Source organism: Anopheles coustani, chromosome 3, assembly GCF_943734705.1.
Source record: "Anopheles coustani chromosome 3, idAnoCousDA_361_x.2, whole genome shotgun sequence".
NCBI classification, from domain to species: Eukaryota; Metazoa; Arthropoda; class Insecta; order Diptera; family Culicidae; genus Anopheles; species Anopheles coustani.
In genome coordinates, this window is record NC_071288.1 from 56,247,125 (window position 1) to 56,272,074 (window position 24,950).

The 24,950-nt window shown below is 40.1% G+C and overlaps 4 protein-coding genes across 10 annotated transcripts; 2 read left to right on the top strand and 2 right to left on the bottom strand.

Moving 5' to 3' along the window:
- Positions 1-4,425: 4,425 nt before the first annotated feature.
- Positions 4,426-5,674, bottom strand: LOC131260961 (zinc finger protein 830). Its single transcript, XM_058262827.1, has 2 exons — positions 5,445-5,674; positions 4,426-5,348 (listed from the first exon to the last, which is right to left on the bottom strand). The coding sequence occupies exons 1-2, from the start codon at positions 5,579-5,581 to the stop codon at positions 4,451-4,453; spliced, it is 1,035 nt and encodes a 344-aa protein (XP_058118810.1). The 5' UTR covers positions 5,582-5,674; the 3' UTR covers positions 4,426-4,450.
- A 1,657-nt stretch (positions 5,675-7,331) lies between these two features.
- On the top strand, positions 7,332-8,357 carry LOC131261197 (huntingtin-interacting protein K). Its single transcript, XM_058263165.1, has 3 exons — positions 7,332-7,559; positions 7,958-8,065; positions 8,130-8,357. Exons 1-3 carry the CDS (start codon positions 7,407-7,409, stop codon positions 8,223-8,225), a joined length of 357 nt encoding a protein of 118 aa, XP_058119148.1. The 5' UTR covers positions 7,332-7,406; the 3' UTR covers positions 8,226-8,357.
- LOC131260902 (uncharacterized) lies at positions 8,337-10,612 on the bottom strand. 5 transcript variants are annotated; one of them, XM_058262771.1, is made up of 7 exons: positions 10,526-10,612; positions 10,163-10,398; positions 9,812-9,937; positions 9,445-9,676; positions 9,211-9,327; positions 8,866-9,100; positions 8,337-8,795 (listed from the first exon to the last, which is right to left on the bottom strand). In XM_058262771.1, the coding sequence occupies exons 3-7, from the start codon at positions 9,900-9,902 to the stop codon at positions 8,499-8,501; spliced, it is 972 nt and encodes a 323-aa protein (XP_058118754.1). In that variant the 5' UTR covers positions 9,903-9,937; positions 10,163-10,398; positions 10,526-10,612; the 3' UTR covers positions 8,337-8,498. The 5 variants fall into 5 exon arrangements, with proteins under 5 accessions (XP_058118754.1, XP_058118745.1, XP_058118736.1 ...); XM_058262762.1 differs by lacking the exon at positions 10,163-10,398 and having other exon boundaries at positions 9,475-9,676; positions 10,526-10,608; XM_058262753.1 differs by lacking the exon at positions 10,163-10,398 and having other exon boundaries at positions 10,526-10,608.
- Positions 10,613-16,125: 5,513 nt separating this feature from the next.
- LOC131260481 (mucin-5AC) lies at positions 16,126-24,393 on the top strand. Of its 3 annotated transcripts, XM_058262237.1 has the most exons (9): positions 16,126-16,261; positions 17,154-17,506; positions 18,861-19,061; positions 19,208-19,332; positions 19,403-19,740; positions 19,828-19,951; positions 20,036-20,910; positions 21,482-21,926; positions 22,002-24,393. In XM_058262237.1, exons 2-9 carry the CDS (start codon positions 17,385-17,387, stop codon positions 23,147-23,149), a joined length of 3,378 nt encoding a protein of 1,125 aa, XP_058118220.1. In that variant the 5' UTR covers positions 16,126-16,261; positions 17,154-17,384; the 3' UTR covers positions 23,150-24,393. The 3 variants fall into 3 exon arrangements, with proteins under 3 accessions (XP_058118220.1, XP_058118204.1, XP_058118212.1); XM_058262221.1 differs by having other exon boundaries at positions 21,482-24,393; XM_058262229.1 differs by having other exon boundaries at positions 16,182-16,276; positions 21,482-24,393.
- The last annotated feature ends 557 nt before the right edge of the window (positions 24,394-24,950 follow it).

The following is a 24,950-nucleotide window of genomic DNA, read 5'->3' on the forward strand; positions in this document are numbered from 1 at the left end:
GTATAACTACTATTGGTGTTGTGGAGTTTAGTTTGCACATGTAGAATCTGTCAATAGAACCGTCAACCAACATACCCTTGAACATTTTAGCCGAGAAGCACATTTAAAATGACCTAGCGTAATACATTTATATACGAGGTATTCGAAGTTCCAGTGTCGTATAGCAGGAATATAATTTTAATGGTTTAGATCTTTTCGACTTAACACCGATATGTTTTCTCAAGCACTGTGTTTCTGTTGCCTTTGCTTTGTATCAGAATTTAGCCGTCTTTATAAAATGTAATGCATACAAATAATGATCGCTTAGGACATCTTCTCTAGGACAAGATAATATGCAATATTACTAGAGAATATGGCAGTCACAGACCAACAATGGCCAGAGGGGAAAATTTTGAAATTTTAACGAATGTTAACGGTTAAGGAAGAACACAAAGGAGGTAGAGAAAATAAGTTTAAAAAAGCTGCCGGACCTGCGGATAAAGCTAATGAAAAAAAAAACAGAAGTAGAATGTTAGAGAACCAAGTTTATTCTACTGTACAATGATAATAGTCTACACGACAGATAGCTACGAGCTAGGTAATTTTGCTGACGATACCAATACTGAAATGAATGAAAAATCGAATGAAAAAACTGACAAAAAAATACAAAACCGCATGTGATAACAACGAAACGCAGTCTGCTCTGTACTTCGACTCGTTAGCTTAATCTACCATTGCTAAACTCTCATATGGTTGAAAACTGTCCCGATTAATAAAACAGAAAAAAAGTTCCAAAAACATTTAAAAAAAAGTTCAAAACTTAAAAAAAAAACAATTAATCACTTACCAAACGCCGTGCACCCAAACTAGCTCACAAGAGAACGTGGTGATACCAAACGTTCTTCGTTTTATTGTTTCCAAGACTATTACAACACTTTGAAACGAGCATTGTGCTGCCAAATAGTAATAATGTAAAATCAATTCACTCAAATATAATTTATAATCCACCTAAGGAAAATTTTTAATAAGTAGTATCATAATCGTAGCCATTGTGACAGAAGTATTGATCGCAACTCATTTTCTAAACATTGAAACGTACAGTCTTTAGAATGTTTTTCCTAAAATAGGGGAAGATTTTAGGAAGAATATTCTATCGAACCGATTCCTCGTAGAAAACACTCAAGCTTACAATCCTATTTGCTACATGAAAAAAATATGGAAAAATTAAAAAAAAAAACTATTTACAGTAATCCTATTACAGAGCAGACCGTTGGCATGAGGACATGCCACAATTAAAATCACCAATCCGTCTCACAACAGAAAAGAGACGCTTAGCACCTTGATGATCGCAATTAAACGTAATGTCCCCTAGTAACTTACCTTGTTCGTAGCAGCATCTATGAGCTTACCAGTCGAATCTCTATATTCCAAAGCTTTAATTACACGATTGAACGACCACAAGCCACAGAATGGAACAAGTCGAAACAAATATAGATGGATAAACTACTTGTAGCATCTTGTTAGCAGTAGATCCTACATTTACTACAGGTAGGACTACTTTTCTTGCTTAACTTCAAAATTTTGAAACCGCAATATGAAAGATGAAGAACAGCCATACTTCATTAGAATAATGAAATGATCATTTGTGTAAAAGAACGATCAACATTACCCGGCATAAAGTCATTTAAGATATATTAAAAATAGCAAATAATTGTAGAGCGGCTTTATACAAATATATTGAATTATATACAAACATATATATACATAAACATAAATATTCTACCAACTATATTTCTTGAACTATCCTTGTAGAGAAAAAAACAAAAATATTTAAGATTCTTATAAGGAATAGAGCACAGACTACAACAACAGTACGAAGTTATGTGAGATATAAAGGACAGATACTGAAAATAAATAATTTATGAAATCTATAAGAGCGGATACTGTCTCCCAAACTGACCGGCGTAGTGGAATAGATTTTGGAGAATGTTTAAGTAAAATGTAATACCAAGTAGCGTACATAATAATGTGTAAGTGAAGAAAGAGAGTGCATGGCCGGAAAACTTACTAAAAAATTCTTAACTATCGTTTGTATGTACCTAACTGAACGGAACAAATTTATTTTTATGTATATCTTGATCGTATGGATTCATTTCTTAAACCGGCAAAAAGAAAACAGATAAATGAGGAGTAGAATCAGAGTATACAATTCTATAGGTGAATTGACTTCCGAGCAACATACTAACCGAAACATCTGGAAAGTTACTCTTCGTGATTACATCTCACAGTATAAACGAGGCAGTTATTCATAAAGAAACAAGAAAGATTAAGACGCGTTAATAAGGTAGAGAACTGTAGTAAATAGGAGATAACAGGTAGAGTTACAAAATCGTACCTAGAAACAACACGATTGAAATAGAAATCAGAACAAACTTTACCGTAGAGGGATAGTAAACAAAAAAAAAAACAAAACTATAACTCATAACAAACATAATGTCATGCATTATTTTAGTTAATTACGCGTATCTTAGTTTCATTTCTGAAAACATTATTTATAGGATGATACTACATCCGACAAGTTAAATAAAAAAGATATAAAACACCTGGTTCATTGAAATTTGGGGAAGAATTTCAAGGACTAGCCTGTGTTTTTATCTGTAGACTTTTTTTAATTTCCCTATATTTTTTTACTGATGGAGTAATATATGTATTAGTATCATGATTTATTTAAGTGAACCGTTTAAGACTACAGTTTTGGGTCCTGTCATAGCTTACAATAGAAATGAAAACCGATGGAGCATAATAAACTGGTCTACTTGTTTTTGAAAATTCTTTCTATAAGGAAATACTCTTTCAGTCCCGTTTTAATGGAATATAGCAGTAGAACAAAAGTAGCAAAACATAAATTAGAAATTAGTGAAAATTCATGAAACGACGACAAATGTCTACAACGCTACCTTCTCTTTTTTACAACATCTTATAAGTAACCTACAATGGATGTACGGAAATCAGTAGTTCTATGAAAAGGGCTAAAATCGCAACCTGAAGTACTACGTGGAACAAATACAAAAGTGCAACACAAAAAGACCGTGTTGGCTGCTTTTCATTGCTACTAGGGACTCTTAGAAACTACTCCTGTTCTATCTCCTATTTATTATACTTGTCAACAAAACTTAGAACGACTTGTTCAAGTACACCTTCTTGGAAATTCGTCATTTTTTTAATACAAGCGACACAAAAACATATTTGCTAAATAAGATTGATTGGCAATCAGCAAACCAAAAAACACACACACCGACAGACATATACATTAAAACACTCTTCAAAAATTTGATACGCTTCACATTTCACACAAGAGACACCGCATAAGATGCAGAAAAGCATGGAATATGGAGTTACAATCCTTTAAAAAAATACACACATAACCTTCTTGCAAAGAACTAAAGTGCATATTTCTTCGCAAGTCACTAACGCTCTAACGTGTAGCATCTTCAAGGACAGATGTGCAACTAAGAAAGCTAAAACATGAAAGAGTCAGAAAAATAAAAAAAATACTGCACACCAGATTGAAAAGAAGAGAGCATTGTAAATTTGTTGAAAACAAAACAAGAGTTGAGACGCAAAGCCTATAAACTACACACATAGACACAAATGAAACAACTTTCGAGCATAAATGAATCCAGTAAAATGATCGAAGCCGGCAGCAAGCGGAGTAAAATTAATTCACTCTATAATGACGAGCATCAAAATGAAACACAAGAAATGAAAAGTCTAGCTAAGATGTATCACTTTACAGAACTTAAATCTTTTAATGAAACTTATTTACTTTACATAAACTACAAAAAATATTGGAACTACATGTTCATTATTTCTATTGATGACATATTATTTCAAGTTTTCTGTTTATGTGATGTGGTGTATACCGTATAGCATTGACATATTATGCAATATGTTTAATAGCATTCAGTTGAATTGTTTTGTTTTAGCACTTTACTTCAAAAACATTTATATTCTTTCAGAATTGGCGACTTTGCTCACTCACTTCTGTCAAATTCTCTATTACTACAAAATATGATACATAATTGATTTTCATTCTAAGATTTTCTTCTTCTTCTTCTTCTTCTTCTTCTTCTTCTTGGCGTTACGACCTTGTTGGTCATGCCTGCCCGTTAGGGGCTTACGAGACTTTTTATCCTATGTGCACGTGGATAGTCAGTCCTCTCGTACTGGGGAGGGTCAGGTCTCGGTTGGGATTCGAACCCACGCCGTCGAGGTGTTGAGCTCCGGCACTCATGGGCCGATTCTTCTAACCGACGCTACCCCCTAATTTTACGGACTTAACAAGACAGAAATATGCATTCTTTTTTTTTTATTCATTCATCGTTTTGTTGTTTCGGATTTCAATGAATCAATATCGATATTTTAATAACTCAAATCAGAACAAAGTTCAGAGTGTAATAAATGTGAAAATTTATTTAAACGATTTCTTGGCTCTCCAATCTAAAAATTCATCAAACTCATCATCATCGTCGTCTTCGTCATCTTGGGCGACAGTTTCTACTCTGCTTGCATTTCGCAGCGAACCATCTTGCTTGCCATTTTGTCGTGAAGACGATGATATTCCCTTCAATGTTTGGACTTGTTCCTTCTTCTTTTCCAAGCTCAACACCCTCGACCAATTACGGATTTGCTCGTCAATTTCTGCTATCTGTCTTTCAGCGGTAGATTCCTCCTGCTCTTCGCTTATGATCGCCATGGAAACGTTAGTCGCTTCCTTAATTTCCTTTTGAAATTTTTCCCACTCTTCATCATCCGGATCTTTGTACTCTTGGTTTCGCGCTTTTGCATCCATTTTGGGATCGTCGAAAAATCCTTCCGGTAGTTTTTCTTCTTCCGACGGAGCAGCCGTTCCTCCGTCCATTACTGCTGGATCCTGTTCCATCGCCTCCGCTATTTGCTGGTGATGCTTGTCTGGCAGCCGAATATTAACAAGATCCTTGCGAATTGAGGATGCATTTTTGTTGCCAGTTTGCCCGTTCAGTTTGTTGTCGAAAAAATCATTCGGAAGGGTTGTATTTTGAACGGATTGCGATTGAGAGTTTTTCAATATCCCCTTTGGTTTTTTCATGGGAATACTGTCCTCTGTGGTAACTGAAGTGGCTGGTCGTTTAGAGGGATTGTCGGACTGGTGTGAAGATATGGTGGAATCTCGTATCGGAAGAGTTGTACGAGTCGGTTGTTCTTTTAACTGCTTCGCTAGTTCCACATGTTCCTTGTGTTGTTTAGAATTTATGTGAACCTTCCAGACAGCTTCCGAGCGAACTATCGACCGGCAGAGGGCACACGTCAGCTGACCTAAATCATTATATGTAATGATATAACTAGGAGTTAAGGAAAGATAGTTTTATCCGTTGTACTATATAATTGATTTTAAAAAGCTGGAAAAGGTGTTTTATAAAGGATATTTTGCCAAAGGGGAGTCAATACGCTTCACTGCACTTTCCGATTGTTGAAGCTGTTTGGCTGCCTTTGTTTCGCTCATTATACGCCGCAACTCTTGCTGCGAGTACTTTTTCTTAGCCGTGTGTATTGAGGCCGACATTTTAAATTAGTAAATTAACTCTTATTTAACAACACTGGTAGAATGGAACCAAAAATATTTCCTCAAAAAACTCCTTGCGCACTGAAGCTTTGATCGTTTATTTAATAACAATCTTTGACAGTTTAATGACAGCTCTGTTGTTTCGTTAAGTTTTGTCCTATCCTAGAAGACCCTGAATCAACTAAAATTATAAAATTTAAAAAATTCAAACATTGAATAATTTTGACAACAAATTTTATTATTTTGAACATTGAAAATAAAATAGATTTCAAATTCCTGCAGTACAATTAACCGTCACCCGTTCAACCGCCTACCCGGGTAGTTTTTGGAGTTTTGCTTTGTTCTAACTTTTGATTGGATTGACGTATCGGCATGAAATTTTTAGAATGCCTAGAAAAACTCATTTTCTATCGTTTTGCTAAAGAAACAAATTTTTCCAAGGAATTTAAATAATTTTTATTTGCGTTTTTCGGTTGATACCCCTCAAACGTTCAACCGGACTACCCGGGTAGTCCATACATTTTGTATGGGAGACTCCGTTTTCCTGTACTTAAGACTTAATAACTTTTTATCTAGACGTCGGATCGATTTGAAATTTTCAGTGAAGGTACTTGAGAGTGTTTCCAAAAATATTGTATAACATTTATAATTTTAAAAATTCATTAAGTATGTTAATTTGAGGTTCCAAAAAATTTCACCATACACATTTACAACCATTTATCTGTGTAGTTCATATATTTGACATAGAAGATTGCTTTTTCTGTATTTTAGTACTAATGTATTTGCTCGTAGATACTTAACTACTTTAAATTTTTTGGAAAATTGCATAAAATATCGTAAAAATTAATAAACTCACAGTCGCTTCATGCTATCTTCATGCTTCAACTGGGAACAGAGTTTTGTCCGTTATTTAATTATATTTTCGTCAGAAATGCTGTTCCTAGTAATTCTTCTATAAGTCTGTTCGGTTTTATCTATTCTAAGGATTGAGTTTTTCCATAACGCTCACTTTTACTCAGCTTTTGTTGTACTTTGAATAACACACATAGGCGATTAGAAGCGGATTAATATACGTGTTTGTGGCGTACATTTTCTGAACAAAATGATGTGAATCATACTTGTATTTAATATTAGATTAAGATTTTTATACCTAAACGTAAGGCATAAATATTTAAATTATCGAATTCGTGTTTTCGAATGAAACAATCCTACTTGAACATTGAACATTTCTAAAACACTTTTGGAAAAAAAATTGAATAATTTTCTGAAAATTTCAAGCAATTCAGCTTCAATGATCAAAGATATGTATACTGAAATACAGAAAATGCAAACTCCTATATAAAATGTTGAAGCTACACAGGTTTGGGTCATAGATGTGAAGGGTGAAATTTTTTGGAACCTCAAATTAACATAGTTAATGAATTTTTAAAATTATAAATGTTATACAATATTTTGAGAAACACCCTCAAGTATCTTCACTAAAAATTTCAAATCGATCCGACGTCTAGAAAAAAAGTTATTAAGTCTTAAGTACAGGAAAACGGAGTCTCCCATACAAAATGTATGGACTACCCGGGTAGTCCGGTTGAACGTCTACGTATGTAGGTTTGGTTGAACGGGTGACGGTTAAAATAATCTGATACCTGAAAAAGGTGTTCGGCAGAAATGTCAGGGGCTAGTGTGGCGCACATATCTTTGTTTTGACAGATCTTTCATTGTTAATTTTTTCTTTTTTTTTTTAGAAAACAAAGCACGTTCGCCGCTCGAAGACTAGGAAAATAAGTGGATCTTCCAAAGGCATAGATTTGCAGAAATCCGAATTAAAATGGGCGAAACGGAGGCAGTGAACGGTGTAGACGACGCTACCGACAAGAAACAGAAGAAATCATCGAAGCATGATAGCGGCGCGGCGGACCTGGAACGAGTAACAGATTATGCCGAGGAGAAAGAAATAACATCCCACAACCTTTATTCTAATGTAAGTTTCCTAACCTGTAAACCATCCATAGATCGCGTACATCGTCTTGGATTAATTACATTTGAAGCCATTGAAGCATTTTAGGAAGTTGGTCTAATGATCATCGTCCATATACATCTACAGCTAAACAAAAGCGAATTGTCCATGCGGTATTCTCCTTCAGGATAGAACTTGGTGTGCGGTATGAATTCAAATCCGTGATAGTCTCTTTTTTACAGGACAAAAAAAAAAGAAAGAATTGTCAATCCTCTGAACAATCTTTTGTTCTTGGTAAAAAGGGTTCAACTCTTCCGGTTTCAACCGGTACCTCAAAATGTCCTAACCAAAACAAAACAATGTCTGGTGTAGATGTTCCATGTACTAAAGATTTCCGATTTTGTACTATCAATATTTTGTAGGCGGCAAATCTTTTCGAAGACAAAAGGAGTAAGGAAAATGAAGAAAAACTCGCCAAAGAACGAGAACTGCAGAAGGTACAAGTGAAAAAGGAGGATATTGAGCTTATCGTAAGTACAGTGACAAGATGAATGGAATTGTTTTAAAAGCTGTTCATTACTCTTTTATTTCTAGGTTCGCGAAATGGAAATCACACGCAGTAAGGCAGAACAAACGCTAAGAGTGCATCGAGGCGATGTTGTAGCTGCCTTAGAAGCTCTTACTAACTGACGGTGCAACTGGGCCCCTTTAAATTTTATCTCCAATCGTTCAATGTTTTGCAGATGAATGTATGAGCCAAGTAAGTCCTAGGCATTGAAATAAACACAGCCAAAATGCAGGTTGGATTTTCTAGGAACGGAATTCCTTTCGTTTAGTTAGTTTAAAAGTAACAGAAAAGAAAATAATTACAGTTATCGACGCGCAGTAACTAAAATGAGACCTTCGAAGTCCAGCAACAAACGGTCTCAGCTTCCTATTTCCGCCTGACACTTACAAATCATACTACATATAGACCGTCTTGTCACTGCTATCGACTAAAGGAATATCAATGCAATCTTTGGGACGCCCATCACCTTCGCCAGGCGGTTGAACGGTCTGGGGCGGTAGATCATGTTTATCTGGTTCAAACACCTGGTTTGTAAATCCTTGGAGCTCTCTCGATTCACCACTGTTCGCCACACTAGTAGCCGGAGGATGATCAGAAGTTATGGGTGATGGAATATCTATAACTGCAATCCGAGCGCTCGGTTCACCGGCCTGCTCTGGTGTGTAAGGAGGTGGATTTTCTGCCAGTGAAACCTGCCACGAGAGATGAAGTAAAGTTTGATTAAATTGATTTAAAAGTATACTTCAACACTAGCAGAAGTACCGTGTCTCCTTCATATGCCGGTGGTGGGCCACTTATCGGAACCGGCTCAGCCGGAGCGTTTTGTTGACTGTTTTGCCGCTCGGTTTGTCGCTGCTGGTACTCATAATTATGCCGTGTCTCATATTTCGGTGGCCGATCCCGTAAACGTCTAACAACCCGCTGCTGAATCGACGATAACGATACACGGCTTACTACGGATTGGCGTGATTCACTCTGGAGGACTTGGTTGTTTCGTCTGGTATAAACGATTCCGTAAATCATAATTAAGCGAATTATGTTGTAGTAACTTTTCTTTTAAGCTTGTCAAAAATGATCTCAAAGACGAGGATTAACCTTCGAACTTACCTTAGCCGATTTCGAAGAGTTTTGTATAAAAGGAAGCTTAAAGAGATCACCCCAAGAACCATTGCGGTGGCCAATGCCACTTGAGCCGCCGTCAGGAAAAACAGTGTCTCTTGGTTACTGCAAAGACAATGGAAACCACAAATTTTATGGAACAACAGATACCAAAACTGAAACTACCGAACGAGAATATAAATCCCTGATGCTTTAGAAAGCCAGCTTGATGGCATTTCTTACATGCAATTTCCTTTACTATCTATTTCGCACCGTTGGCAAACACCTCGGTAACAGGTAAAGGCATCACTGATACAGCACCCACGGCAAAGCAGTCCTTCGGATGGGCATGGTGCACAATGTTGTGATCCTAGGTCTTCAAAATGCGGTCTACACTCGCAGTAGCTATCTTCTCTGCAAATTTGCGTATCATTACGGCACAAAGCATCACCGCATTCTAAAAAGCCGTTGAGTGCTGTGAAAGAAAAAATGATATATCAAACCTGTTCAAATCCAATTTTAATACCTGTGCGTAAAGAGGCGACATTGGCACGATGTCCTTTGTTCGTTTCTGTAGAGCTATGAAAAAAGGAAGGCAAAAGGTGCATACCTGCCGGTAGAACGTTAGATGTAGTTGTGCCCGAGGAAACCGCCAGCCAGCCAAGGCAAACAACCAGAGACAAATATACTATCTTATCCATTCCAATGCACTGGTGGAGGAGGGATTCAACATTTTCTGTAACGAAAAATATTTGAATGCAAACTTATCGCGATGATTGAAGGTTTCGTAACAACTGTTCGGTTAACTCGTGGCATGTGATAATTTGATTCGTAGTCTATCAGTGAATAGGTTGTTGGCAGTAAAACAAACTTCGACATTAGGTATACGGACATATCGGATCCCCTTTGGTATATCGGTTGTGTTGTTTCACCCTCCACAAGCCTTATCATAATTACGTACTTGTTTTCCAGATTGACAATGATAGTACACAACCAAGTCAGCGGAATCGAATACTACCGGTTCTAGTCCTAAAATAAATGCTATCGCACGTCTGGTGGTTTCTCGCTCTGCTTTGCCGAAAAAGAAAATCCACCTACAGCAGAGCACCTATTTTTTGTCTAGAGTATGCCGTAAGCCGATGTAAATATGACCACCGCAAACGACCCGATACGGCCTCCACGAAGAGAAGCGATGTACTGAAATGTTTATCGAAATGAGACGAACAATGTTTATCGAAACGTGCTGCTATCAGTGCGCTGCGATGATGGGGCATAGTATCAATATCTTGTGTGAAGATAGTAACGGGTTGCTTATCAGTTACACCTTTCTTCCGCAAGGCACTGGACTCCTCAAACAGCGAACGGGATTTTTCATCGATAAACTTTGGAGACATGCGTTGGTCTACCGTCGCTATCGTCTACTAAACCGCGAAATGCTAAATGAAACCCCTACAGAGATACAACGATAACGCTTATTTGAATAACGCTACACTTACACTTACTCTTGAAAGAACACGACGGACTGTACGATTTATTGCAATTCTTTGGCTGTATTTTGCGATGTAACGGTTCATGGTTTCGGGGTTCACGGGAGTACAAGTGAGTGAAAAATATCAAAGTATATGGGAAAAGATAACATACACCAGATGAAATTAGTTATAGCATAATTTAATTTCGATATAATTGAATAACGCGGGGGTTCGCGACAGCCGAGCGGTAGCGCCGGTTAACAAAATCGGCACATTAACGCCGGGGCTCACCATCTCGACAGCGTAGGTTCGAATCCCAACCGACACCGGACCTTCCCCTGTACGAGAGGACTGACTATCCACGTACACATAGGGTAAAAGAGTCTCCTAAACCCTTAACTGTAACACCAAGAAGAAGATAATTGAATAAAGAAAATTGAAAATGCTGCAAAATGAATTGAAATTTATTGCCTCAGCAGCGTATTTAGTAACTCCTCAAAATGTTGATTTTATTTCACAGACGTATCAAATGATTAGTGTTTGCTTATCGTTTTTCATCAGTTACAAATCAATGTCAAGTTATTTCAATTTTGTGGAATTCAACTGAACCACGTGTTTTACAAACGGTTGTGTGTTGGTTGTGTTGGTGCGAACCATTCCCAACGTGGAACTATGTCTTACTGTCAAATTGATCTTTACGAGGCAACCTTCAGAAATACTTATGCAGAGCAGCAACCTTGATTGTAACCAAGGTACATTTATTACCATTGTAAGTATCTTGTTCCTTACCGCGAAGGATTTTTTCTAGTGTTGGGAAAATCGATTCCTGGTTGGAATTCCAATCTTTCGATTCAAATCCATTTGGGGAATCGGATCTCTGAATCCAAATCCCAATCCGTAATATTGAACATGGACATCTAACTTGCTAATTTTTCATATGATTTGTTTAAATGATCAATCAAAAAATGATTTACCCAAGGATAATTATCACGGAATAAACATGCTTGATGCAATGATAACAATATTACAAAAACCACCTCGGGACATAACTATTATGGCTGATGTAATGTATTTTAAGCTAAATTGCAGCGGCAGGTAAGAAAACTGGTACTTTGCGTCCATATTGAAGGATATTACAATACATCTAACGTGTTTAAGACATTCAATTCCTTACATGAATTGACCCCAGTGGGCAAATGACCCCATGAAAGCTGTTTTATTCACAGGTTCAGGTTTGCATGACCCGCAACCCGCGAGTTCCGTTCTTCGCTCGACGAGAGCTGGTAGAAAACGAAAAAAGACGGTCAAACGAATGTGTCTTGAAGACCTATTTGTGGAAATAGGTCAATGAACTAAAAAGTTCTGCGAGAATTGGCTTTTGTAACCTTAATTGGAAATCAACCTTTTCGTCCGATTTGTTGACTGGCAGAGTTTTTCTTTCGGTATCGCTTGGGTCTGCTGCTAGTCTGCTTGGGTGTTAATACACGACTGACACGAGTTCAGCTTTTATTCAGTATCTTTTCTACACGTTACTACATTCGGGTTACCGTTTATACGCATTAATCCAATTCGCTGCATTTGACGTTTATAAATAAGAGTTCATTTCTCAACACCCTCTCTCAATCCAATTCTCTCTCGTAAAAACTTAAATTGGATTGCTTCCATGGGCTTTGTAAAAATATCTGCTAACTGTTCTTTAGTTCCTATACGTTCTATTTGCATAAATCCTCTTGCAACGAGTCTAGCCTTGTACTTAACGGAGCCATTTCCATTATCTTTCACTCGAAAGACCCATTTCGTAGTGAGGGGTTTTATACTTTCAGTCATAGACACTTTCTTCCATACATTATTCCTTTCCATCGATGTAAGCTCCTCCTTAATGACCACCCGCCATTGGTCCCTCTCTGAACAAGAGATTGCCTCATCAAAAGATTGGGGATTGGGATCTTGGCAAACTGCAGAAAAACTCATCTCGTAATCATTGTATCGTTGTGGTAATTTCCCTCGTGTCTTCCTTTTAGTTGAGTGACCCTCACCGACATCATTGTTGGAATACGGATAATCATCATTTTCCTCGGACTGATCCGAAACTGTCTTGAAACTATCCTCACTTTGGGCATGTCGTAGAACCGACTGCGCCCGAATCTTATAACTTGCAAACTCCGTGCGCACATCCTCAACTTCCTGCTGCTTTTCCGCGTTCGCTTTCCGCAACGCGCCTATCTCGTCCTCCAGTGTAAGGTTCTTTTTGAGAAGATTGCTTTTCTCTACCTCCAGCGCACCGCACACCTGCTCCTTATCAGCGGCCATCTGCTCCAAGTCGACACGATTGTTTTCCACCCTCTGCTTCAGGCGATCGTGCTCGTCGCCCAACTCCTCCAGCTGTCTCATCAGGTCAACCCGCTGGTGTTCGCTCTGGCGCAGCTTACCCTGCATCGTGTCGGCCTCCTGCTTGAGCTCGCGCGAATGCTTTTGCTGTGACTCGAGACTTTCCTCCAGCAGGACCAACTGCTGCTTGAGGCTTTTGATCGATTGCTCCTGCACGTCGATCGTACCCTCCAACTCCCTGACCAACGTTTTCTGCGCCTCCAGCTTTGTGTTTAGCTCGTTCAACGACCGCTCGTACGCTTCCATCTCGAGGCTGAGTACGTTGGCTTTCTTGACCGCTAGCTTGGTACGGTCGAGCTCTGCTTTCAGCTCCCTTTGCAGCTCCTGCTCGTCGGCAAGTTCCTTTTCTTTGGACTTTAAGCTTGCCTTAAGGCGCTGATTTTCGGCATCGATTTCTCGCTTTGCCAGCTGAAATGCGTCCTTTTCACGCTTCAAATTTTGTATCTGCGTTTGGTACTCCCGATGTCCCATTCTTCTATGCCATGTATGCTCACAGCTTTTCGTTTGAAACGCATACTCGCACGTGTATAGTTTATATATATTTCCTATAGCTATCGCTACAGCTACACACTTTCCGTTAGCATCATTGATAATACATTGATTATCCATAAATATAACTTTAAATCCCTTTTTTGTCAACGCACTCACAGAAATTAATCCTGTTGTTAAGCTAGGCACATACAAGACATCAGAAATATCGATCGTTCTTAATTCGTCATTGTCCGCAAGACAATTAATACGACCGCTACCAAAGCCCGCAACCTCAACCTTTTTGCCATCCGCCATCGCCACTTCGGAACCTTGCGTGAATTCTAACTTCTGGAAAAAATCTTTAAAAGAAGTCATGTGCTTCGAAGCACCGCTGTCAATATACCATTCTTTTGGCTCTCCCTGGCCCACAATCCATGCAACGGGTTCGCTAGTATTGGTTACACTATTTGCATTCTCTGAACATAGCTTTTTAAACAGTCTGCAATTTTTCTTGAAGTGCCCTGGCTTATGGCAGTGATAGCAATTCTTAACCTCGGCCCCGGGGCCATTTTTCTTCTCATGGTATTTTAACACTGCGTTCAACGCCATCCCACCTTCACTGGAATTTGTTGCACCTCGTTCCTTCCGCTTTTCGAATTCGCCGAGAAGCTTCGATTTTACGAACTCTAGCGACAATTCATCCAACGGCTTCTGTTCCAACGCTGTGACGAGGGGATCGTATGATGGTGGCAGTGAGCACAATAGCATCGCCACTTGCCATTTCTTCGGTATGGGTTCGCTGGAACCAGCAATCCGTTGCAGCAATTCCGAAAACTTCCGCACGTGCTCCTCCATGTTCCCTTCTTCGCCAAGTTGAAGAAGTGTTAGTTTCTTGAGCAGGTAGATTTCTGACGCCTTCTCATGATATGCTTTCAGCGCCTTCCACGAATCCTGTGCCGTTGCGCACTCCCTGACCAAACCAATTTGATCATCATCGATGTGAAGCCCAATTGTTGCATTCGCTTTCGTATCATCTTTTGTCCATTGTGCCGTTGGACTTTCTGGTTTTACCTCTGAAATAACGTACCAGAGTTCCTCCTTTTTCAGCAGCATCTCGATCTTATAGCGCCATGTCTGGTAGTTGTCATTTGTTAGCCTTGACACGGCTACACGAAATGAATCCATCCTGAACTGTCTTTTGTTCGCTTGTTGGCTCGAACAAGAATCCCTTGCAATAAACCGCAATTCACCACAAATTCAGGCTACCACGATACTTTCTAGACAACTGGGCCCATAACCTGTTGACTGGCAGAGTTTTTCTTTCGGTATCGCTTGGGTCTGCTGCTAGTCTGCTTGGGTGTTAATACACGACTGACACGAGTTCAGCTTTTATTCAGTATCTTTTCTACACGTTACTACATTCGGGTTACCGTTTATACGCATTAATCCAATTCGCTGCATTTGACGTTTATAAATAAGAGTTCATTTCTCAACACGATTCACCTTTTCGTCCGAGGGGCGAACACGTTCCCACCCAGGTTTTTATCAAAAACAAGAAACTAAAGTAAAACTTTACTTCAACAAAGTTGTGTGTCTTGAAAAGACCTTTCATTTAACGGATCAGTCGTGAAAATCGTTTGAAAGAATCAATAATTATTAACAAATTGGCAAATTTTGGCTGATCAACCTTGTTCCCGACAGAGTGCTGTCTTTTTTCCACGCAACTAGGTGAAATCTTTGTTGTATCAAGTTGTTTGCCTACAAAAGACCTTTCATTTGAGGGGCTGTGACTGAAATTGACCGAGGCACTAAAAAGTTATTAACAAACTAGCTATTTCAGTCATTATTTCAAGCTGTGACCAAGATTTTTGAATCTTGTTGATACCAGTTTGGCGCGATGCAGCTTTGTTCTAGTGGTGGGTAAACCGAATCCTCAAATCCGAATCCCAATCCATCGAACAGTCCCAACGATATAAACCATTCAATGCCGGTCTGGAAATCGTTTATACTCATCTGAATTCCTATCAAATCACAACTGATAACTCGCTTTTTACGCAATAAAAACATATAACACATTTTCAATGTGAGCTTCACCGTTGTTAACAGTTCTGTTAATCATAAAAATGTACTAACGTAAGGAAACGATGTTCTTCGCAGGCATTTAAAAGCGGGTACAGTTATTTTTGTATGTAACATTGTATAGAATGATAGTTTTATTCAAAATCCGGTAAAAATGTAAATCAGGTGATAGCCAAAATAATTATCACTACGTATTCGTATCCGTTAGTTAAATCGTGCAAAAACCTTTATCTATGTACAATCCATTCTAACCAGCGCCCGAGTCGAGTAAACCGAACTCAATTCCATTGTCTTTAGATCAACTAGTTACGTGATTAATTCAACTCACCTCGTGGCTAGATCGAGTCATATCAAATTCAAATAGATTGGGATCAAGGCAGAACGAATCAAATCGAGTCCCAAACAAATCAAATCTGATACGAATCTCAAACATATCAAATCTGATTCGAATCCCATGGGATTCAAATCTTTGGAATCCGTCTAGGGATCGAATCTTCAAGTCTTCCAAATCCCGATTCTGCCAACACTAATTTTTTCATTGTGTTTTCTTAAATCCGCTTTCGTTTCACAGTCAGTGTGGCAGATGAAACAAGCAAAATCACAAGGAAACTTACGAAATGATTACATTCGTGCTTGATCTGGTGCAGCAAATCGTAGATGAAAGAAGTGTAATTTTATTCTATGTGCTGTTTTCGTAAATGTCGCTTGTTGCACTCCCTGCGAAGCTTGTTTGTGCTTGTGAGAAGGTGAAAATCAACAAACCAATGCAGAGGTGAAAAAAGAAAGCGTGTTTACTCCGATTTCAACTCTATCCATCCTGCATTTGTTCTTACAATGATTATTTTCAATCATCTTTCTGTGCATCCCATATCTAAAAGTTTGATAAATATCGGAAAAGTGCCCTAGCGGAGAAAGGCAACGCCAGATATGTGACGCTTCGTTACGTTCGTCCGGAGCAATCTTCCAACTTTCGTTTGTTCCCGTTTTCCCGTGTTTTTTCTCCATTGCTCCTTGCTCCCCCGCTCAACAATGAACCGTCCGTCCGTCGACCGTCCGAGTAGTAAATCTGGTGTGTTCGTGCACTGTGGGTTTAGTGCTCTGCCACCTTTCTCTTCGTGAATTGGAAGCCAGACTCTGTACCGTGTCTGTTCAATACATCCGCTCCGGTGACGTCTATCTCCGTACCATATAACGAACGTTATATGTGGGAGTGGGAAAGGTGGAGTGGGAATGAAGGAAAGTGAGTGCGCGGTATTGGAAAGGCGCGAGATGACGAGAGAAATCGTTTGTTTTTGAGGCAACCATACCATACAATTTCTAGATATTTAGAGACTTGTAGCTGACGATATAAAATGATTGCTCATTTCATTAACGGTATAACGTTGTTATTGCTTCTTTAGTAGTTGATCTAATGATCGAATTTGAATGAGTTTAGTATTCTATCAATTTTATCGATGTAACTAAGTAATTTTTTTTAAATCGTCACTAACAAACTGTTTGTCCTCGAACTCCACCGTACTAATGAATGTTCCGTATTTCGAATAGGTCATCGAAAGCCGTAGGTAAAATGTCCCCTGTGACTAGTTTCAGTGTATTGAAGCAACAAACAAAAAAGTGCGCTGTTTAAATGCACGAGTGCGCTAAGACGATCGCCGATCGTCACCCCTTTACGTAGCGGAAGTTCCGGATTTCGCTGTTTCCAGTGCATCGTGAAAACAAATTTACAGTGCTAGACACTGAATCCCAACGTTTGCTTACATTGTCCCCGTAACAACCATGCTGCTTCAAACGCTCGGTTATGATGCCATATGGTTGTACTCAATTTCGGTTGTTGTGATGGTCAGCATGATAACCGCGGTTTTATCATGCCTATGCTGCCGACGAAAGCAAGAGATCAAGTGAGTAAAAATGTTTAGAATGTTTTTAAAATATATGTATCGATGTGCTTGCTGCTTGCGGTTAGCTTGTTATCAGCGTTTATTTGTGTTATACACTTGAAAAATGTTCTCGTAAGGTCAGGACTTTATTTTGAATAATAATTATTCAAATTCTATTGATATCTTAGTGGATTGTTGTGTATGTATGAAATTTGGTATAATGCGTTCCAAACAAACAAATCGGCTAAGTCAGCTGAGTTTGGTTGAGCTAATTGCGGATTACTTTAAATATAATTGAATAAATTGTAATTTGTTTTATAGTGTATGAACACTTCATGAAAAATCGATTGATATGTTTATGGTTGTAGAATATAACTTTGCTTACCAAAAATATACTCAATGTGTTTATATTTTATGTACTAATTGTTCCCTTTTTCTACTTGTTAATATTTTGAAAGTTTCTTTAAATTCAAAGAAAAAATTGCACTATCGTTAGATTTGTCTCACATACATACACGAAGTGTTGCGATAGCACAAGTTTGATATTAAACCTATTATAACGCCAGTTTTTTTTTAAATAAATAGCAACTTGAAAAATGTATACCATACCTCAATAGGTAGACCGAATTCCACCGCAACGGTGAGCGTGTAACGCCAAAAAAGAAGTAGTTAACATTGTAAAATAATACATATTTTGTATTGTTAAAATTAGTCGGATGTTTCTTTCATAACAACCACAAACATAATATTTGGAAATAAACTAAAAGGACTTTTCTTAAAGAAATTAAAATAACATTAGTTGGCAGATGGGAGTATCTAAACATCTTTTTCAGTCTTGATTGTAACATTCTTCTTGTGTAAGTGTTGAATGTCAGTAGTGGTAGTAGACAAGTTATTAGCATTGTGTGTTAGCACTTCGTCAATAATCTTTATTATGAATCATGCCGGACTTTCCTTGCAGTTCTTAGTACTCCGTATAACCCAATGATATCATCTGAGATCTTACCCTGCACTTTTCCAGCATAGTTTATCGTACATTTCTCCATACTGACACTTTTTATGTAATGCTTGTTCAATCACACCTGTTTTATTGTTGGTCGCGTAAATATAGCTATTTTTGATAAATTTTTTGTTTGTAGAATATTGTGCCCTATTCAATGTTGTTTTTTTTATTACTTTCTTTCCTTTTTATCGTGTGTGGTTTGATGGATATTGTGTGCGTGTTTGTATTATTTCGTGCTTGCGTGCATTTACGTTTCTTGGCCGTGTGACCGTCCACCGCAACCAAACAAAACCACGATGCATCTGCGCCACCCGCTGCATCCCTCCATCGCACGCCATCGGATGACGAACCGGGCCCGCACCGCACACACAGAAATGATCTTCTCGGTCTCGAAGGTATGGTAAAGCTGACAAATCCTGAGGACACCTTAGTGAACTCCGGCTTGGCTAGTCCCATAAATAATCCTTCCGCCGCGAACGGTTCACTAGGAACAGCATCGTCAGCTGGGACAGAATTCCGCCCAGCCAGTGCTGGTGGTGGCATCGGAATAGATAACGAAGGCAGCAGTAAAAGGTTTGTTGGTTTTTTTTTAGTTGACGTGGATAATTTTTATGCATGCATTAATATATGTTGTGGAATGTTATCTTTAATACCTTGCATCCGCTGTGAGGCACATATTGTAGTAATTGTTTTCATGGTGTTTGACTTTTTCTCGTCAGGACTTCAAATGCACCGCATAGAAGTCTTCCAGATATACCTATAGCGGAACCAGCGGGCGACAACAACTCCGAACTTTACGCCACCGTTGGTGATAAAGTGCAGGATTTACCCCAAGGACGAAGTCGTATGTTCAAAAAGCAAATTCTGAAAAGTTGACTTGAATCACAGTGATTCTTTTTATTTCTTATCAACAGCATCGGCAAGCCTGAAAAAACAAACCAGTGTCTCGCAGCACAGTTCCATCAGCCAGGCGGATGACATTAGTTCTCCTTACGCACGTGTTCGATCTCCCCCACATGCGTACGATAAGCTACGTCGGATGGAGCATCCGTACGCTCAGGTGACTCAGCCGGGAAATAGTACCGCAGGTGGTGGGGTCGGCGATGTCGGGCCATCCGGTTTGTCCAGTCGCATCAAGCCGCGGGACGGCGATGAGGATGACGATGAGGACGAAGATGATGACGAATTGATGAGTCCGATTTCACGTCGCGAATCGACCCAAAATCTGGAAGATAGGGAAACAGCAACTGTGGTAAGTCAAGCTAAGCATGTTGATTGTGTAAACAATTCAATAAATTGCATTATTTATATCATCTAAAATGAATTATTTCACTTCCAGGACATTCCGGCTGCTTCCGCAATTGCTGGACGTGTATCTGCTAGTCAAGATCTACCCTACATGACGCCACCGATAGTGCAACCATCCACGCAGCATTTTAGTGGCGATTCCCAGGACTCTTCAAGTGCGTTGTTGGTTTGGTCGAAGAATTGTGCGACAAGTATCCGTTAAAAACATTTGCTTTTTGTTTTCTCCTTTCGTCAAACAGAAGGATACACCAGCATCAGCGTTCGAGAACCTTTGGCCAATCTGTTACCTCAAAAAGTACAGAACCAAGCCAAGCGGCGGCAAATACTTGGGGATTCTCACTACGCCACCGTCTCAGACGATTCTGACGAGATGTACGCCGCCATCGATGACCCAAACAATCAAGGCGATCTGTACACGAGTGGGTCAGAAACGTACGCGCAAATTCAACCCCCAAACGCGGTAACGGTATCGGTCGAGATAAACACCGGTGCATCGAGCCGACCACAACCGGCTTCGATGCAAGCGGCACAATCGACGGGTCCCGAGGCGCTCGACGGAAACAGTCCCGCCGTCGTTCACCCCACGACGGCTACATTGAACCGTTTGAGTAACCATAGCAATACGACGGCGTCCGGCGATGAACAACATATGCACGGAATGCCGTCTGCACATTTACCGCCTCCCGACGGCGGGGGTGGTTTGAGGGCACAATCTTTCGTGCAGCACTCGCGCCAAGCGTCGTCCTCCAGTTGCACCAGCTCGGTGGGAAATCTGGGATCACCGAAACCGGAGAAACGGCAGGCCAACAGTCCGCTCCCTCCGACACCAAAGACGCTGAAACATCAGGCGAACAATTTCTTCAGCAACTCGAATCAATCGATGCTTGGCGTGGGAAGTGTAACGTCGTCCAGCTCGACAACCGTCGCTTCCGGGCGGAATTCGGCGGCGTCGGTAATTACCGACTATGGTGGCACAATCGGCGTAGCGTCGTCGAGGGAAACCATTGTGACCAAGGCTGACATCGATACGTCGGGCACGATACCCAACGGTTCCGCTGGAGGAAATAGACCGAAGAAAAGTCCGTCGAAAGATTTGGAGGGAATGTACGCGAAGGTGAGAGCTTTAGAATGTTGTTCAATGTATAATTTACCTTTAAATTAAATGATTTTAATCTTATGTTTGGAGATCAAAATTAAAAGAGATAGAAACAATGTGGTTCCACAGGCGTTATTACATTTGCAAATTTGTTAGTTTGACACTAAAGAATAAATTAAGTGTTTAAAAGATTTTGAAAACATTCACAAAATTGCAATCAAAGAGAGATTTAGCAAGTATTCTTCTTCTTTACATTCCATGAAGTTAAGGAAGAAGTTTCAAATTTTTTGGGGTTGTGGATAGAGATTTTAAACAGCTGTACGAAAAAATAGAATTCAAAAAGATATGATTATTCAAAAGCAATAGGTATATTTTATTTGCAATAACCGGTCATATAGCTATTAGGAATACTCGCAAAACTACGTTTGTTTGTATAATTTTACCAATTTTGATGAATTGCTGATGCTTACTTCATTCTCATACAAACTTTTGTTTGGTTATCCGTGAAACAAAGACTCAGTAGTCATATTTACCGCAAATATTACAATTTTATCTCGAACAATATTTCACAATTATTTCTCTATCGTAGGTAATGAAAAAGAACAAGCTGTCAAAAGTACCGTCACAAAATTCGTCTCCAGTGGCTCTAAGAAAAGATGGTTCATCCAATGAGCAGTACCCGAAGCAGCAAACTGTCTCCGACATGGCGCAGCTGAACGGCACCAGCAGTGGTGGATCACCAAGCAGGAAAACGATTCCTCACACGTCCTTGCACGGAGGAGATGGCGGCAAACAGCGACCACTTCGAAACAGCGCCGGGATGTACGACACCAGGGACCCGGGATACGAAACAATTCCAGGTGACGGTATGAAAGGGGTCGGCGGAGGTACGACGGAGAACGCACGCAAATCGGCCGATTATGCGCAGATACAAAAGCTTCACCGAAATGTCGCCTCCGGAGCAGTAAGCGGTTCCGGTAGCAGCAATGCGGGCATGAGTGGCGGTCGACCATTGGGCGCTGCCGTTGCGCAAGGTATAGGACAAGTTTCTCTCGGTTCGCTGGAAATATGTCACGGTATTGACGAGCATTATGACCGATTCTTTGCAGCGGACAACGAGCCGGGGTATGAGAGTTTACCAGACACGCGTGGCATTGCAAACGACCCGGGGTACGAAACACTGAACCGTGGATCGCAACGCACCACAGAATCGGATTCCGATCCGAACTACGAAATATTGCGGCCAGCGAACAAAAAACCCGCACCAGTGAGTCAAACGAACGCTCGATTGCCGGCCTCGGAAGGATCGAGGGACAGCGATGGGTACAGCAGCATCCGAGATCCGGATCGATATCCCCCGGTTGCGAAAGGAAGCGTTAGAAATCGGTTGAGCTTCGGTGGTGGAGCTGCTAATGCCCCGACAGAAGATGACGATACAGATAGCACTCCTGGATATAGCAGTATAAAAGAGAGAGAAGAATACGATCCTGGATATAGTGTAATTTCGGAGCGAAAGAAGCCACCTCTCGGTCACGATTACGCCAGCATTACGGAGGATGTGAAGAAACGAAAACCGAACATAAACAACAACCTAGAACCAGATGAAGAGTCGGATATCTACTCGAGCATTCCGCACACTGCTTCCGGCACTCTTACGTTAACATCTCCCGTAGCACCCGCGACGATTGAAGCAACGATTGAAGCGACGAGTCCGGGTGCAGGAACAACGGTGGCTGACACCATTACCAATTACTCCACCATCCCCGAGAGGCCAAATGTTGGAAACACATGCACGCTCTCGTCTTCTCCGGCGTACTCTAGCATCTCCGAAACACGCACAACTCCCTCCTCCACCGATGGGGACGGGGATGGGAGCACCAGTTCCCCGGACCAACTGATTGGCTATAATAAACACAACAATACCAATACCACCGTAACGACGACCAACAGTCTGAGCAGGATATCGAGCAACTACGAGTCGCTAACGGGAAGTGAATCGGACCCCAACTATGAATCGGTGAAGTATCTGAACGTAACAGAGAATCCATACGAACGGTTGCACAACGAAGCAGGCGCTGCTGCATCCAAAGCGCTCCGGAAATCGGTCACGAATGATTCTCTTACGACAGACTCCGATACGGCTACCCCAACGCCGAACGTAGGCGCTCCGACGATGGTTGCACCTGGCCGCACCGCCAGCGGTACACCGGATAGTGAAGGCGCTGCCACGGCTGTCAGTGACTACTTTCCAGTTTAACTGGCCATGATCGGTTCCAAAGATGAATCATCTCGCCGGTTCGTATGGGTTGAAAGGTTTGCGTAGGATTTCGATTGTAAATTTACCCACAAACATTATTATTACTATTATTATCATTATTATTTACCGAGCAGCCGTGTAGCTGGTACGAAGTGCAGGGTTTTTTGTCTTTGGTTTGGCAAAGGAAAGCTACAATTCATCTGCAGCTTTCAGAAACGGAGGAAGTTTACACCGTGTTTTGAAGCGATATTAATATTTATTGGTTTTATATTGAACAAATGGAGGTCTCGATGAAATCGATCTTCGGGTGAAAAGCGTCATCGAAAGACGGACATCGTTAAAAAAATAGCGACATTGTGCCTATTTTTGGGAAAAAAAAACTAGCAAACACACACTTATTATTCCTAGGAGCCCGTTCCGGTAACTGTAGATTATTTATTTGTAACCTTTTGATAGAGATATAATTTGTTTCTATTCTTATTATCACATTAGGTAAGGTAATACCCACGTTTGTGAGCGTATCTCTGTGTGTTTATGTGTGCGTTCTAAGGGAGCATAAGAAAAATTTAACGAAGAAAAAGAAGACTAAATGAAGTCAGAACTAGGCTAGAGGTATGGCAATGTTTAGGGAACTTTAACGTCCACTAGTAGCGACTAGTACTGCTAAGCATTAAACACAAAGGTAGTTCGATTATACAATTATTCATCCGACTGACCGGGGATATCCTCGGCTAGGATCCCACCAGATATAGTGAAACGGAATCGTGATGGGGTCATTCTTAGAAAATATGTATCGTACCGCGGACCCTGTGATCAATGTTGAGAGGATAATTTATGAAAGGAGAAGTAGCGCATCTCGCAACAACGAAAAAACGTGTGAAACCAACGTGCAAGTATTGTCTCATAGGTAGTGTCTCATGGGTAACTTCTTTTTCTTGCTACTTTCATCGGGCTCTTCTGTATGCTCCAAATCTCACCCACAAGCCCCCTGCTTCCTATTTTCCTCTGTAGAATTGGAAAGCTACTGTAAATCGTGCAATGGAGCGTTGGCAACAACCATATTCCCTATTCCATTGGAATGATGCGTGTAATATTTATTATTGACAGAAGAAGCTAAGCTTATCTAAGCAGGCCACTGCATTTACCCACACTACTCTACTTCCCTTCTCATGCTGTTGAGTATTTTGTTTTATTATATTTAATTTTATAATCAGCCTACGCGTATTACTTGTTAACAATTGTTATGAGTTTTATTCTATTTAATATAATTTATACGGCTTTATTAAACTTATACATTTAACACACCACACAACTAATGACGACTCCCTACTTACCTGAACGCAATAAAAGATGGACACCCAACCGTGCGGGGGTGTGGAGTTGTGGGATGGTTATAGACGGTCCGTATTAGTACTCTTATTTTTTCAACTGTTTACAGCGTGTTGCATCGCGTCGCGTCGCTTGCGTATTTACATTCCACGTTAAGAACCGGAGACAAGCCAAACTACAACTAATCTGTCGTTAGACTAGGCTAACACATTAACGCTAATTGATATGGCAGAGAAATTGCATGTTCAACACAATTTAGATATTTCACATAAAAAAACAACATTGAACCAGGTATAAAGGGAAATAAGGGAAGATATTGTTTAAAATTTATTATCTATGAAAAGCAATTCGATAAAAGGAATCTTATACAAACCGTTAAGGCGATAATGGGGTACGCAATGCTAAGTTTGCGAATGAAATTTATGACTATTGGAAAGTAATGGAAGAACAAATACCAACTGAAAAAAAACAC